Source organism: Furipterus horrens, unplaced genomic scaffold, assembly GCF_987537825.1.
Source record: "Furipterus horrens unplaced genomic scaffold, mFurHor1.1.pri manual_scaffold_7, whole genome shotgun sequence".
In the NCBI taxonomy this organism is placed as follows: domain Eukaryota; kingdom Metazoa; phylum Chordata; class Mammalia; order Chiroptera; family Furipteridae; genus Furipterus; species Furipterus horrens.
This window is the reverse complement of record NW_028327177.1, coordinates 83,921,037-83,937,421: the sequence shown is the minus strand read 5'-3', so window position 1 is coordinate 83,937,421 and position 16,385 is coordinate 83,921,037. Positions and strand designations below refer to the sequence as shown.

The window sequence follows — 16,385 nt, the reverse complement described above, 5'->3', positions numbered from 1 at the left end:
ATGAATACCTAAGGCTCTACCCCTTACAATGTAACAGCTGCGACAGCTCTACCTAAGACACAAAGGCAAACAAACACATGGATCAAGGTTCTGTGACGAGGAGATAGCCAACCTAACAGATGAGGAGAGAGCCAACCTAACGGATGCAAAGTTCAAAACACTGGTGATAACGATGTTCACAAACTTGACAGACATGCTTGAGTATGGCAGACATGTAAGGGAAGAAGTGAAGGCTATCCCGAGTGAAATGAAGGAAAATCCACACAAAACCAGTGTTGAAAGGAAGAAAGCTGGGGTTTAAATCAACGATTTGGAACATAAGAAAAAAAATAGTAAACCAGAACAGAATGAAGAAACAAGAATTGGAAGAAACAAGAATTGGAAAAAACGAGGAGAGGCTTAGGAACCTCTGGGATAACTTTACACATATCAACATCTGAATCATAGGTGTGCCAGAAGAAGAAGAGGAAGAGCAAGGAATTGGAAACTTAATGTGAAAAAATAATGAAGGAAACTTTCCCTAATTTGGCCAAGAAAATAGACATATACAATTCCAGGAAGCCCAGAGAGTCCCAGAAAAGCTAGACCCAAAGAGGACCACACCAAGACACATCATAATTAAAATGCCAAAGACTTAAGATAAAGAGAGAATCTTAAAAGCATCAAGAGAAAATAAGAGAGTTACATACAAAGGGACTGTCAGCTGATTATTCAAAAGAAACTTTGCAGGCAAGAAGGGACTGGCAGGAAATATTCACAGTGATGGAGAGGAAAAGACTTACAACCGAGATTACTCTGTCCAGCAAAGCTATCATTTAGAATGGAAGGGCAGATGAAGTGCTTCCCACACAAGGAAAAGCTAAAGGAGTTCATCATTACTAAGCCATTATTATATGAAATGTTAAAGGGACTTACTTAAGGAAAAGAAGATCAAAACTATGGGCATTAAAATGACAACAAACTCACAACTATCTACAACTCAATCTAAAAAATAAAAAGCTAAACAAATAAGCAGAATAGGAACAGAATCACAGGTAGGGGGGTCATTTGGCGGGATATCAGCTGGGAGGGGGAAGGGGGGAAAAGGGGAAAATGGTTCAGGGATTAAGAAGCATAATTGGTTGGTACAAAAATAGACGGGGATATTAAGAATAGTAGAGGAAAGAGTGAAGCCAAAGAATTTACATGCACAACCCATGGACATAAAAACCAAGGGGGTTGGGATTGCTGGAAGGAAGGGGGTTACTGGGAGGAGGGGAAAGGGAGGGGGAATTAGGACAACTATAACAGCATAATCAATAAAATATACTTTTAAAAAAAGGAATAAAGAAAAACTGTAGAAACTCAGCTATGAGCCAGATGCCAGGCAGCTGCTGAGGACAGAATCATGAGCTCTGCAGACTGCTCTCTTGTATCTAAGAACTTGCAGCTCTGCCATGATCAGCCCTGTCTTTTGTCCCTTCATAGTGGACATTCCCAGTCAAAAGAAAAATAAAATAAAATAAAACAAAAAGACCACAGAAGCAAAATTAAGGACGTTTCTGGTTACCAGCCTCATTACTTTAGCTTGAATTTTCTGATTAACATAGATACAAACACATTCATTAATTCATCTGAACAATTAATTTTTTTAGTTGAAAAGAGGAAACAAGACATTGAATTGGGATAAATAAGCAAATATGGCCACCTCTATTTTATTCATACTGTTTTTGGTGCACAACCTCCACCCTGTCATTCTTCATATGTAGGCCCCTTTCTACCCCTCACCTCTGTGCCCCAGTCATTTATCTGCCTTTATAGGAATGGTCATTAGACCTCTTTGGCAATGGAAATGCTTTCTTAGGTTGAGAAATTAGGGCAATTTAAAAATTTTCTGGTGTTCAGATAGGCTCTTAAAAATCCTCCATTATAAATCCACACTATTTAAACAACTTTTGTTGACATCAAAATATTTTGTTTAATAACTTGCATATTATCAGGTAGCTCCACTAGAAGTTGGAACTGTGTATGGTAACCAGGAATCTTATAATGCTGCATATATCGTATCGGCAGCCGTCCGTCTCGAGAGACGATGGTGTAGCTTCTTAAGAGTCTATCTGCACCGCCGAGAATGGCTGTGCAGTCCGACTCGGGAGTGACACGGTATCTGTCTCCTCCCGTGTTGAATCGACATCTTGCGATGACGCTGGAGTGTCCTCTCCAGTGAAGCTGAAGCTACAGAGCCTGGGCAGGGTGATATGGAGGGACTGCTGTTGCCCATGCAGCAGACCCCCCCTCTCTTCGCAGCTGAAGGGTCCAAGGGAAAGACGGAGTCAATACAGCTTGGGTTCAGGTGCGCCGCAGGAGTTGCCGGTGTTGACTACAACGTCAAACCGCCTTAGGGACTCCAGCTCCGGATTTTCTGTCGGGGTTTACTCCCTTAGCCTTTCCCCTGAAGAGGTATGCCGCAAGGCAGCGGAGGTTTTTTGGAATCAGAGTTTTCCTTCTCTGATGTGCCCTGACTGGAAGATCGAACCAGCGACACTTAGCTCGCAGGCTGACGCTCAATCCACTGAGCCAAACCAGCCAGGGTCAATGCTGCATATATACTGTTCTGTCAACTGGATACATGGCTTTGTCAGGGAACTCTAGTCTTCAATTATTTGATAGTTAGGAACAATATTTACAATTCCAGCAAGTAACCTTTCCTGTCTTTCCAGCCAATTTTTTTGTTGATCACAATCCTCTGATCCTTCCACATATGTGGGCAAATGTGTAATTTAAAAAATACAATACATAATTTATATACAGTACTTTTTACCAGTCAGATTATTGTTGTTATTGGTGGTGTTTAGCGAATTTACAGTTGTTTCCAAGTGAACCATTTGTACTTAACACTCATCTTTTTAGCTTGGTCTCAATATTATTTTCCAGAGTTTCTGTATCAGAAAATTCCTTGTTTACAAAAGTTACAAACTCACAACTTAAAGCAAGTTGTTGCATTGACACAGTTTGTTCATCCACTTGAGTATTTTAGTATTTCAGTAAAATTTATGACCTGTATGTGTAAGTAAATACCATTCTATTTGCTGTCAAGACAACTGTAACTTATAGACCCAAGTTTAAGCGTTCTTATACTCCATACCAGATTGTCCCATTCAGATCCCAGTTCTGCTATTAACTACCTGTTTAAACTTCGGCAAGTTACTTAACTTCTCTGAGCCTCAACTTCCTTGTCTATAAAATGAGGATAAAATGGCACATACCTCAGAAGATTGTGGTTAGGATTACATGAGTCATTGTATACAGTGTTTAGTACCTGGAATGTAGGAAGTCCTATATAAATGTTTATTGTGGTTACTGTTATAATCGCTATTTCTGTCAAGCTCTTTGTTTGCCACTGAAGTTTCTCACTTGATTCTAAACCATGTGGCTCTAGAGATTTTTGTTTGTTTGTTTTAAGATATATATTAATATCTTTCAAATATAAAATGATTTTTTTTTCTATGGTCTTAGAGTAAATTATTCTGGCCAGGTGATAGTGGACAGTTAAGGTAATGTATAGAGATTCTCTTTTTAAACTGTCTCTTCAGTCCTCTGAGTCTGTTTTTTTAATTTTTTTATTTTTAAGTATATTTTATTGATTGTTGTTACAGTAGTCCCAATATTTTCTCCATTTGCTCCCCTCTGCCCAGTACCCCCCTTCGCCCAGCAATCCCACCCCCCTTAGTTCATGTCCATGGGTTGTGCGTATAAGTTCTTTGGCTTCACCCTTTCCTATATATTTTTTAAAGAGATTATTTTGCACCTTTAACAAAAATTATTTGTTTGTTATTTATTAATTTTTAGAGAGTGGAAAGGAGAAAGAGAAGGAGAGAAACATCACTGTGTGGTTGCCTCTCACTTGTGCCCCCAGCTGGGGACCTGACATGCAACCTAGTCGTCGGCCCTGACTGGGAATCGAACCAGCGACACTTGGCTCACAGGCCGACGCTCAGTCCATTGAGCCACAGCAGCCAGGGCCCTATATTATTCTTAACTTCTCCCTATTTTGTACCAAACAATTATGCTTCTTAATCCCTGCACCATTTACCCATTTCTCCCCTTCCCCCCTCCCAGCTGATAACCCTCCAAATGATCCCTATACCTATGATTCTGTTCCTATTCTGGTTTGCTTAGTTGGATTTTGTTTTTACTTTTTGGATTTAGTTGTTGATAGCTGTGAGTTTGTTGTCATTTTAGTGTTCATAGTTTTGATCTTTTTTTTTAAAATAAGTCCTTTTAACATTTCATACGATAATGGCTTGGTAATAGTGAAATCTTTTAGCTTTACCTTTTCTGGGAAGCACTTCATCTGCCCTTCCATTCTAAATGATAGCTTTGCTGGGTTGAGTAATCTTGGTTGTAGGTCCTTGCTTTTCATCACATTGAATACTTCTTGCCAGTCCCTTCTTGCCTGCAAAGTTTCTTTTGAATAATCAGCTGACAGTCTCATAGGCACCCCTTTGTATGTAACTCTCTTCTTTTCTCTTGATGCTTTCAAGATGCTTTATCTTGAAACTTTGGCATTTTAATTATGATGTGTCTTGGTGTGGTCCTCCTCGGGTCCAGTTTATTTGGGACTCTCTGTGCTTCCTGTACTTGTATGTCTTTTTCCTTCACCAAATTTGGGAAGTTTTCCTTCATTATTTTTCCATAACCTTTCAATTTCTTGCTCTTCCTCTCCTTCTGGCACCCCTGTGATTTGGATGTTGGCATTTTTAAAGTTGTCCCAGAGTTTCCATAGCCTCTCCTCATATTTTTCAATTCTTGTTTCCTCATTCTGTACTGGTTGACTGTTTTTTTCTTCCTTATATTTCAAATCATTGATTTGAACCCCGGTTTCCTTCCCTTCACCATTGGTTTTGTGTGGATTTTCCTCCGTTTCACTTAGCATATCCTTCACTTCTTCCCTTATGCGTTTGCCATACTCAAGCGTATCTGTCAAGCCTGTGAGCATCTTTATCACCAGTGTTTTGAACTTTGTGTCTCTTAGGTTGGCTAGCTCCTTGTCGCTTAGTTCTCCCACTGGAACCTTGATCTGTTCCCTCTTTCGGTCCATACTTCTCTGTCTCCTCATCTTGACAGGCTCCTATGTTTATTTGTCTCTTGTGTCTTAGGTAGAACTGTTGCTCCTGTTACGTTGGAAGGGGCGGAGACTTAGGTATTCATCAGTACAGGGAGGCACATTTCACTACATTGTGGTGCTGTATGTGGGGGAGGGGTCAGAGAAGGAACAATGCCGCTTGCTCAGCACTTGCCCCCTTTCCAGGGACTTCTCCCACTATGGGACTGGCGCATCTCTAGCTGTTGCCCTGGCTGTTGTTCCCAGAGTGGAGGGGTGTGCGGATATTCTGGGACCTTTAAACAAACAGACTCTGCTGTTAGACTGGCAGTCTCTGCCTCTGCCCCAACCCCCACTGGTCTGCACAGTCAGAAGCAATGAGGCTCGATATTCCCTGGTGCTGGGACTGTGAGCTGTGCGGTATGGTAAGGAGCTGGGAATGCTCCCCAGGTGTTCCCACTTTTTAAAACATGTGACTGGGCTTTCCGTTGGCCTGCCGCCACCGCCGCCGCCACCACCACCACACTGCATCCTCTCCGCCCCTCCTATATTTCTGGGTGAGTATTTTTTCTGTTTATCTTTGCTGTTGACTTCCATGCAGCTTGATTTTCTGGAACTTCTGGTTGTCTCTAGTTTTGAGGTAGTTGTATTCCTTCTTAAGTGTGGAGGGAGACCTAGCGTGTCTGTCTAGGCCTCCATCTTGGCCGGAGAAGTCAGAGTCTGTTTTGATTAAGTGTACCAATTTGTTTTTCTCCTAGATTACAGCAGGCACTTCTGTGAAGCCTTCTCCATCACCTTCCTTCTCTCTGTTCAAACACTCTTCTCCTCCCTCTGTACCCCCATCAAATATTCAACCTAGGGACTGCTGGTTTTCTTCCTTGGCTCTCCAGTGCCTGACACCTAGTTAGGTGCTCAGTAACTGTTGAATGTATGAATTGCATAACATCTTTGTTTCCTCTTGTATGCTGTGTAATTTACATCTTGTTATTTGTTCTTTATTATTGCTTATTAACTCTGCATTATTAGTAACATTTTAAGTCTGTTTCGAGTAAACTTTTGCTCTTTGGAACACTGGAAGATACCAGTAGATTAACTGAAGATGACCTTTAGTCATCATCGAAAGTCTAGTTTATATTCTGTATTCCTTTTCTAAGATGTCAGCAAAGTAAGTAATGGTGTTATAATTGGCATTATCCTGATAAAATACACATTTTGCCACCTTGAAAGTAAAAGATTGTTGCTTCACTGTCTTGTTTCTTATGCTTATAAGACTTGTTTGCAGTGCTTATGAGACCTCTGGAGAAAATGTTTGCTACAAAAGCACAGATATATTTGCAAATATTAGTGCATGTACTTAAGAAATACCGAGTACTACACTTAATGGCAAGACTATCTTCAAAAAGCTGTTTTTACTAAAACATTTTTTAGCTTTACTTCCAGGTACAGATATCTATTTAATAGCTGTACTCTTAGTTCAGTGAATTTAGTACTTTTCAAGTAACCATTCTTATTAGTTAGATGAAAGAAAATGTCAGAGTCTGACACCACACGTTATTGTATATCTGATTTGTTTGGTGTCTACTTAAGAAAAGTTGTTCCCTGGTATTGGTGTAAAAACAGACACACAGATCGATGGAACAGAATAGGCAGCCCAGAAATAAACCCGTGCATATGTGGTCAATTAATTTATGACAAAGGAGCTGAGTCTATACAATAGGGCAACAACATTCTTTTTAATAAATGGTGTTGAGAAAACTGGACAGCCACATGCGGAAGTATGAAACTTGACCACTATCTTTTACCATACACAAAAATTAACTTAAAATGTATTAAAAGACTTGAAGTAAGATAGTTTTACCATACAACTCCTTGAAGAAATGTAGGTGGTAATCTCCTTGGCATTGGTCTTGATGATGATTTTTTTGACTCTGACACCACAAGCAAAAGCAAAAGTAAATAAGTGAGACTACATAAAAATAAAAAGCTTCTGCACAGCAAAAGAAACCAGCAAAATGAAAAGATAACTTACTGAATGGGTAAAAAATATTTGCAAATTATATATCTGATAAGGGGCTAATATTCAAAACACGTAATTCATATAACTCAATAGCAAACCTCCCCCTCCTCCCAACAATCCAATTAAAATATGGGCAAAAGATCTGGATAGACATTTTTCCAAAGACATGCAAATGGCCCGCAGGTGCAACGTCATTAATCATCAAAAAAAGGCAAATCAAAATCACAATGAGATACTATCTCCTACCTGTGAGAAGGGCTATTATCAAAGAGACAAGAAATAACAAGTTTAGCAAGTACTGTTACCGAGCAAAAGGGGGTTCTTTCATGTGGCACCTTGGTGTAAAACCCAACAACTAGTGTTGAGGAAAGCAGGTTTTTATTTATAATAGTCCAACCTGGGGAAGGCTATGAGCATTCCTGCTCAGAGCCCTGTTCTCCCACAGGACCTAGCACTTCACTTGTTCCCCAAAAGGCTGTAAACCAAAACCATGCCCAGAAGTTCCCCATTCCCTATCTGCCAGTTCTGTCCTTCAGGACCTGGGGCACGATGTCATCAGCCTCCTTATAACAGTCCAGCAAAACATGCCATGTTGCACTGGATCATGCATAGTTCTCTCCTGCCTCCTTACAAACCACCTGGATCTCTTTCTGCGAGCGGCTGCCACCTTATTTTTAAATCCCTGACCATGGTCTGTGATGCAGTGGGCGGGTAACCGGTTCTGACCATTTTGCAAAACCTTGCACAGGCCCAGTGTGCTCTTTCCTCACCCTTCTATGATCAAAACCCCTCCCATCTCCTTGGGACCTTGGAAGAACCAAGGCCATTTGCATAACTAAGACCTTAGCTACCAGCCATAGATATGCAAAGGCATCTTGAAAGCTGTCTCCTCCCCCTACCCTCCAACAGCAGGCTCTGGGGAATTTGGGGGACCCCACTCTAACAATATCATCTCCCACCTGTTAGAAGAGCTATTATCAAAGAGATAAGAAATAACAACTGTTAGTAAGTGTATGGAGAAAAGGGAACCCTTGTGCACTGTTGGTGAGAATATAAATTGATGTAACCACTGTGGAAAATGGTCTGGAGGTTTTTCAAATATTCAGAATAGGGCTACCATATGATCCAGCAATTCCACTTTATACAAAGGAAACAAAAAACTTAAAAGACTATCTGCATCTCTGTGTTCATTGCAGCATTATTCACAATATCTAAGATATGGCAACAACCTAAGTGTTCATCAAATGAATGGAAAAAGGAATTGTGGTATATGCACACTATGGAAGATTATTCAGCCATTAAATAGAAGAAAATCTTGCCATTGAGGGCATTATGCTAAGTGAAATAAGACAGAGACAGACAGATACTGTATGATCTCTCTTACATATCAAACTCATAGATACAGATAAGAGATAGGTGGTTGCCCGAGGCAGGGGGTGGGGAATGGGAATGATGAGTGAAGGGGGTCAAGGGATATAAAGGAAATAAAATAAAACCAGTAAATAACACACAAAAAAAAAGTTGTTAAAGGTGACAGAATAAATAGAGCTCTACGTGTCCTTTTCCATAGCAACTTTCACAATACCTTACAGGTATATTTTCAATGGAGAAGTACTGAAAGTAGGAAATTAGTACCAGCTTTACTGTTCTTCTTTCAGCTGTGGTATATATCTGATCATCCCTAAAAATGCCATTCCATCATCAGTAGGTTATTACACTGTTCTAACCCTTATAATTAATATATTTGAGGTTTTTTCTAATATTTGTTATCAATATTGCAGTACCATTATGTTAGAGGTCCCACCCAGGGAAGTAAGGCAAGAAAAAGAAATAAAAGACAATATATCCAATTGCAAAGGAAGAAACTGTCTTTATTCATAGACAATATGATCATTGATATAGAATACTTGATGGAATCTACAAAGAAGCAATTAGAATTGGTAAATTTAGCAGGGTTGCAGGATACAAGATCAGTATACAAAAATTAATTGTATTTGTACATATTAGCAACAAACAAACTGTAATTAAAAAACAAGCAATATTATTTACAGTAACATCAAAACATCAGAGAAGGAAAACTCTGACTCCAAAAAACCTCCGCTGCCTTGCGGCATACCTCTTCAGGGGAAAGGCTAAGGGAGTAAACCCTGACAGAAAATCCGGAGCCGGAGTCCCTAAGGCGGTTTGACGTTGTAGTCAACACCCACCGGCAACTCCTGCGGCGCACCTGAAGCCAAGCTGTATTGACTCCGTCTTTCCCTTGGACCCTTCAGCTGCGAAGAGAGGGGGGGTCTGCTGCATGGGCAACAGCAGACCCTCCATATCACCCTGCCCAGGCTCTGTAGCTTCAGCTTCACTGGAGAGGACACTCCAGCGTCATCACAAGATGTCGATTCAACACGGGAGGAGACAGATACCGTGTCACTCCCGAGTCGGACTGCACAGCCATTCTCGGCGGTGCAGATAGACTCTTAAGAAGCTACACCATCGTCTCTCGAGACGGACGGCTGCCGAACGAACGAATCCTCAGTCAGGGCATGTACAGGAGACAACTGATCGATGTTCCTCTCTCACATAGATGTTTTTCTCTCTTGCTATCTTTTCCTCTCTCTCTAAAATCAATAAACATATCCTCAGGTGAGGATTTAAAAAAAAAGAGGAAATATATGGATGGAAAAAGCACATAAAAAAAGCTCAACATTATTAGTCATTAGGGAAATACAAATTAAATACACAATGAAATACAACTACACACCTATAGAATAATAAAAATTTGAAAATATTGTCAATACCAAGTGTTTGGAAGGATGTGGAGAAACTGGAACTGGTTAGAATGTAAAATGATACAACCACTTCAGGAAACACTTAGGGGTTTTTTAAAAAGTTAAACATATTCCTACCATGTGATCCAGCTATTTCACACTTTAGTATTTCCACAAGAGAGAAGGAGGCATGTGTCCATATGATTCAGTGGTCCCCAACCTTTTTGGCACCAGGGAGACCTGGGTTGAGGGGAGGATAGTTGTGTGATGATTCAAGCGCATTATATTCAACTCACCTCCTGCAGTGTGGCCTGGTTTCTATCAGGCCCAGACCGGTACCCATCCATGGCCTAGAGGTTGGGGACCCCTGTGTATGAAGACAGGAATATAAATGTTCATGGCAGCTTTATTTGTAATAGCCAGAAACTGGAAAAATCTCAGATGCCCATCAACAGGTGAACACAAATAATGTTATCTACAGCATGGAATATTATTTACCAATTAAAAGAGAATGGACTATTGATACCCACAATAATATGGACGAATCATACAAAAATTCCAAGGGAAGTAATCCAGGGTTTTTTTAGAAAATGAATATTTATATGAAATTCTAGCAAAGCAAACTAGAGTGCCAGAAAGATTGTTTAAGGGCTGGTGAGGAGGGGCAGGAAAGAATGATGAAGGGACACAGAAAACTATTCGGGGTTATGAATATGTTCACTGTTTTAATTGTGGCAATGATTTTATGTGTCTGCATATGTCAAAACTTAGCAAGTGGCATACTTTAAATATGTGTACCTCATTGCACATCACTTACATATACCTCAATAAAGCCAAAAAGAGAGAGCAAGCAAGCAGCCACTGCTATTAGAAAGCCTACCAAGGTGGATAATAACAGGACTCAACTCTTAGGGTTATTGTGAGGACCATGAGTTTTTATCTGTGTTCAGAGATTAGGCCAGGCCTAACTCAGCATTGTTCACCGCTTGCTGTGGATATATCTTGTCTTCTACCATACCATAAATGCTTGGTGAGCAAGGCACCATGTCTTGGTCGTCATTTTGTCTCATGTGAAACTCAGCACGGGTATTTAATTGTATAATCTCAACTTCATGAACAATACAAAGATTTTTTTGACAAATTTTAAATTCATATTTAAGTAGCAGAATCAGCATCTTGATCAAACATTCAACATGGATAAAGACTGAGGAAAAAAATTGAAGAATTTTGACATACACTGTTCTGTACTAATTTGTGAATTATAAATAATGTTCAGATTGACATATATGGGAAATATTTAGTGTCATGTTTTCAAGATATTTACATGCATGCACAATGTGTGTGTGTGTATGTGTACATCATACATATGACTGAAAATTGTTTCCCCTGAGTACTCTTAATGCAGCCAGCACCCTTGTTTCTTTGACTTATTTTAGAATGCAGTTAAGTCCTTGGGAAAATCACTTAGGTCATCAGTGAGGAATGCCACCAAAATAGCCTCTCGCTTAAGTTCCCACCCCTAGAGCTCACCCACAGGAGGTTCTGATAAATTCAAATATTTAATAACTTGTATTTTTCTTTCTCCTTAAACACAGGCCCTCTGGTGCTGGAGGCAGGATCACGTGGTGGATTCTTGGCAGTCAGCAGTCTGTGGAGCTTTTGCAGGTGCAGAGGATTATATTATACTGGAAAAGACCAAAGCGGGGGTGTGTGTGAAAATATTCACAATGCAAAAACAACATTCTTTAGAAATTCCAAATTGTTTAGATGAAGAGAGTTCCACTAGTTGTTTGAGAAGAGAAAGTGTCTAAGGAAAAAGAAAAGCCTAAAAAGGTGTCCACTTGAAAGACAACCTATTTGTTTTTGACAAAGTTTCCTTTTTCTTTTTATCTTTATTAAAGCCTTCACTCAGATCCTTGGATCATCTTAAAGATGATTTATAATGTCCTGGGTGGAAAGAGACTGGGTGCAGGGCTAACACTGCAGCTGTCTGCCCTGAGCAGTGCTTCGGGTGTAGAAGCGATTTTTGCAGCAGGCAATGATTCACGGTTCATGTGACATGTTTGACAGCATCGTAGATTAACTAGTGTCAGGAGAATGGAGGCTGCTCCACAGTTTACTGAAGGCTAAACTGCTCTTTGTAGAAAATATGGAGATCTAAACATCTGGGCATTTTCTAGACATTAAACTAAGGGCCAGTGACAATATGCAATACTGTGTTATCCTCACTAAGTCATATGACTTTTCCAGTGAGGTTCTAATGAGAACTCAGAAACTATGGAATTTAGTAAATTATAGGTTTAACATTATAAGAGAGAAATAGATTTTGTTGTTACAAATAAAGGTAAATTAGAATTATAGTTGAAATAAATTGGAGATTTGCCAGAAAGTTGTCAATAGCTAGTTTGTATGTGAAGTCAGCAAGTTGACAGATATGTAGGGTAAGATGTCAACTTTTATTAGAAAAAAATTATTTTTTATTTTGTTTAATGATTGTTGGATTGGGTATTATAGTGATTAGGAAAATAGAAAACATACATGTTATAGGATTATTTATTAATAATTGGACTCATTTGACTTACAGAATTGATAATCAAAAATAAGAATGTTGCCTCTAGACACCAAGCTAACTCAGATTGATCGTGGCGTGTAATTGTTTCCACATGACACAGTCATTAGCCATGTTAAATGAGTAGGTGGTCTTGATACCTTTTCCAGAGGTCAGGTGTCTTTATTCCCCAGTTCCTAAATGTGAAATGTGCATTTTTGTGATTCCCTCCTGGGCCCTGGGGACAAAGTGAGCATTATGGAAATCTGGTCCTCCTGGACAAGGCAAGGCCAATTTATAAAGTTAACAGTACTACACAATGCATTGTACAGATGATACATTGTAGAATTGTGCACCCGAAACCTGTATACTTTTGTTAACCAGCGTCACCCCAGTAAATTCAATCAAAAGGAAAATACTTAAGTTAACAGTACTGTGAAACTTCCATGTGTTGAAATAAGAAGTATATGTTCTTTGGTCCTATTCCTTAAGTATAACAGTTGATACATTCAAAGCTAATGCATTGGATCTATTAAGGAAATTTGCTTTCATGACAATTCCTTTTTCTGAATAATGCTTTGTAATGTAATAGGCACTAAGCACTGGGATTAGTCAGAAGGGGGAAAGAAACTTTTTATCAGACACCTGCCCTCTGATCATGGGATCCTGTGGGCTAGGCCCTTTCAGTGAGCTGGCTCACCAGTGACAGCAGGGAAGCTGGGACGTGAGCAGAGAAGGGCCTTGCCCAGAGCCACACATCTAGTACTGGCCAACTGGTTGGACTTACAAAAACTGTCAAGTCTCAATTCTGCCCCCAAATAAGGAGTGAGGCTTGGGGGCCTGCTTGGGCACCAGCTCCCTAACCTGTAATACAGAAGCAACCCTCCCTACCTAAAAGGATTATAGTACTTTAGTATATATTAGTACTTTGTAACTGATAGAACTTACTTAAAGAATTATCACTAATTCAATAAAAATAACTAACACCCAGAAAATGAAAAGCTATTATCACAATAATTTCAATTTCAACGATAGAATAATATTAATAAAGTTACGGTACACAAACATCTTGTCCAATACAATCACCTTATTTTTTCAGCTGAAGTTCTGATAAGTGAAGGAGTTTGTCCAAGATCTGTAAAAATCCACAGATATTTAGCAAAAGATTAAATGCATTTCTTGTTTATATCCCTTTTGTTTTGAAATTTAGTTGGTACAATGTTGATCCTGAGGAATTAGGTTACTACTTTAAAAGCTTTCTGGAAGATAAACATCATTTGAAAATACTCCAGATTGTGAAAAAGTGATATTCTGTAGAGTCTGTTGCAACATTGTGCATCACACACTACAGAGAAATGAATGATGACTGACCATCTTGAGCAGCCCCTTTAAGATCACACATGCTTAAAACCACCATACTTTCAGACTCTTTAGCTTTATGTGACCGTAAAGGCACATAAGGCTAAAGAAACGCCCTTAAATCAGAAATCAGATTTCTCGTTCCTGCGTGCTTGAACCCAATCTGTGCCATCCTTGTCACTCTTCTGTGCCTGTGCTTGTTTGATAAACTACTTGGCACAAATATCCAAAAATGGCCCTTGAGATTGAGGTGTTGATGGCTTGTCATGCTCAGCAATTCCCTCGGCCGCTGGTCAGGGGTTAAGCTAGGAAGAAAAGGGATTTTACCAACTGCCTCACTTCAAGTTAACTTCTAAACATAAAATTGTAATTCAGTCATAAGTAATTATGACATTTACTATTTGAGTGATACTTGCCATTCTAGTGTTCTCTGGTCAGTTTCTTGTAATTAACACCTATTTACATTCTCTAAGAGGAAAGTGAGAGATACAGATATAGATATAGACAGATCTTCCTGTGGCTTGAAATTCTAAAATAGGGTGAAGGGTTATCTGGGTACAAATCAGAAGGCTCAACACAGTCTTTAAAAGAAAAACCATGTTTATTGTTGAAGCCCTACCCTGCAGGACTCTGTTTGGAGATTATGCAAAAGAAGTACCTGAAGACCCTCCTGCTCTCAGGCTAATGAGAGGGGCCCTGGAGGGACTATGAAGGACAGTAGTGCCTCCTGCTGGCCCCCCCATATTCACAGCTGCTGCTAGGAGGTGACAACTCCAGACCTGTTGACAGAAGGTGGCCCCTTTGTCTGGAGAGTGTAAATAATCAGCATTTGTTTCCTAAGCACCTGCATTACATCTAGTTTCCCCTGAATCTGATCCTGAAAGCAGTTCTCCTAACATTCCGTAAAGTAAAACCTATTGCAGTGGAGCCCATAGTAAATTGTTTCCCATGTGATTTGAACACTAAAGCAGCCTACCAAAGTTGCTGTACCAAAGAATTGTTTCCTGTCTAATATGTCAGTATGTTCCTTATATTTATTACCAGCAGTTTACAGTTCCCTTAAGTAAAAATAATGACATTTTAACCAAAAGTACTGGTCCCCTGCCCTCCCTACCAGTTATTCTGTTACATGACCTTCACAAGTCCTTCCTGCAGCCTCATAAAAAACATTGTGAGGTCTGTGAATTAGAGCAAGCTTTGATATTTGAAGATACTCAAATTGACTTATTAGGAACTTTCATAAAAGGTTTCCCTCATGGTAGCAAAATTAGGACTTACTTAAGCATATGTGTTCTTGTCTTTCATGTTTCCTCATATCTCTGATGAAACGGAATGTCTAAGAAAATACTAGCAGGTGTCCATAGTAAAGGAATGGGGAACTTTTGCTAATGGCCAAAATAAGTTTGATTTGCAGTATCCTAATTTATTAGAAAGCAAATACTTTTTAACATAGGTTGCTCATAAAAGTTTGAATAGACAGATGTCCTTGCCAACTTTCAAGTCATTTTAGTCAGTTTAGGACAGTTTGTGAACATTTTCAAACAAGAAAAATAGTGTATGCACTTTTGAGTTTTAACAAACAGATAACTTTTAATGTCTTTTTATATATCAAAGTCATTATGTAGTGAGAGAGCTAAGATACAGGTGACTTTGAATCCTTGCTCCATATTGTGTGTCCCTGGGCAAGTTGTCTGTAAAATGCAAATGAGATAAAATAACCATGAAAGTACCTAGTACAGTCTCAGTGTCCCAGATACAAAGTAAGCACAGATATTAGCTTGGGGCTTCCGCTTCCTCCCTCCCTTTTAGAGGACAAGTTGAAATCTTCAGTTTATAAAAATTAGGCACTTGTCCAGTAAGCCTGTTTGAGCCCCTATTGTGTGTGCTGGGCTAGAGACGCGAAGAAAAACCACACATCTCTGCCCACCCAGAAAAGAGCTAATTACCATATTTTTTGCTCCATAAGACGCACTTTATTCCCCCAAAGTGAGGGGAAAATGTCTGCATCTTATGGAGCAAATATTGCATCACAGACCGTGATGTGTATTACCGGACCTGTCAGTGGTGATGACAGCTGTTAGAAGAGGAAGTGGTGGGCCCACGCGAAACCCCTGGGGACGCTTAAATGCCCCACTTTACTGCTGAGGGCATCTGGTCAGTATGAAGACAGCAAAGAAAGTGATATCAATGATTGTGAGCAACTGAGCTTCATAAATTCTGACGCTAGCGATGATGAGTTCTTGGGGTTCCCAGAAAACTAAAAGAGTACTTGAACCTTAAAGTCACTCCTCATTTGTTAATGACAGTGGTGATGGTTCTTAATACCGCTGTTGACTGCTGTTCACTTTACCTGGTTGAAATATTATTCTGTTATATTTTATTAAATATTTTAGTACACCATTTGGTTCAGAATATATTTTTTTTTGTTTTTCTCCTCTAAACCTAGGTGTGTCTTATGGTCAGGTGCACCTTACAGTGCAAAAAATACGGTACTTTGAGCACAAGTACGAGCCAGGCACTACTCTAGACCCTTTGCACAGACTCCTTTAATCCCTGTGTTGCATTGCTATCTGCATTTTGTAGATGGAAAACTGAGGCCACCGGAAGATCCAGTGG

The 16,385-nt window shown here is 39.6% G+C and overlaps 1 protein-coding gene across 6 annotated transcripts in view; it reads left to right on the top strand.

Annotated features, from left to right (window-relative positions):
• The window catches only part of SLC25A26 (solute carrier family 25 member 26), a 159,669-nt gene that overhangs the window by 132,015 nt on the left and 11,269 nt on the right, over positions 1 to 16,385 (top strand). For 5 of the 6 annotated variants that reach the window (XM_090283875.1, XM_090283874.1, XM_090283872.1 and 2 more), the window contains one exon: positions 11,458 to 11,527. In XM_090283875.1, the coding sequence (XP_090140001.1) occupies positions 11,458 to 11,527 (70 nt within the window). Of the gene's footprint in view, positions 1 to 11,457; positions 11,569 to 16,385 lie in introns of all 6 variants that reach the window. The other variant, XM_090283873.1, reaches the window with a different exon arrangement.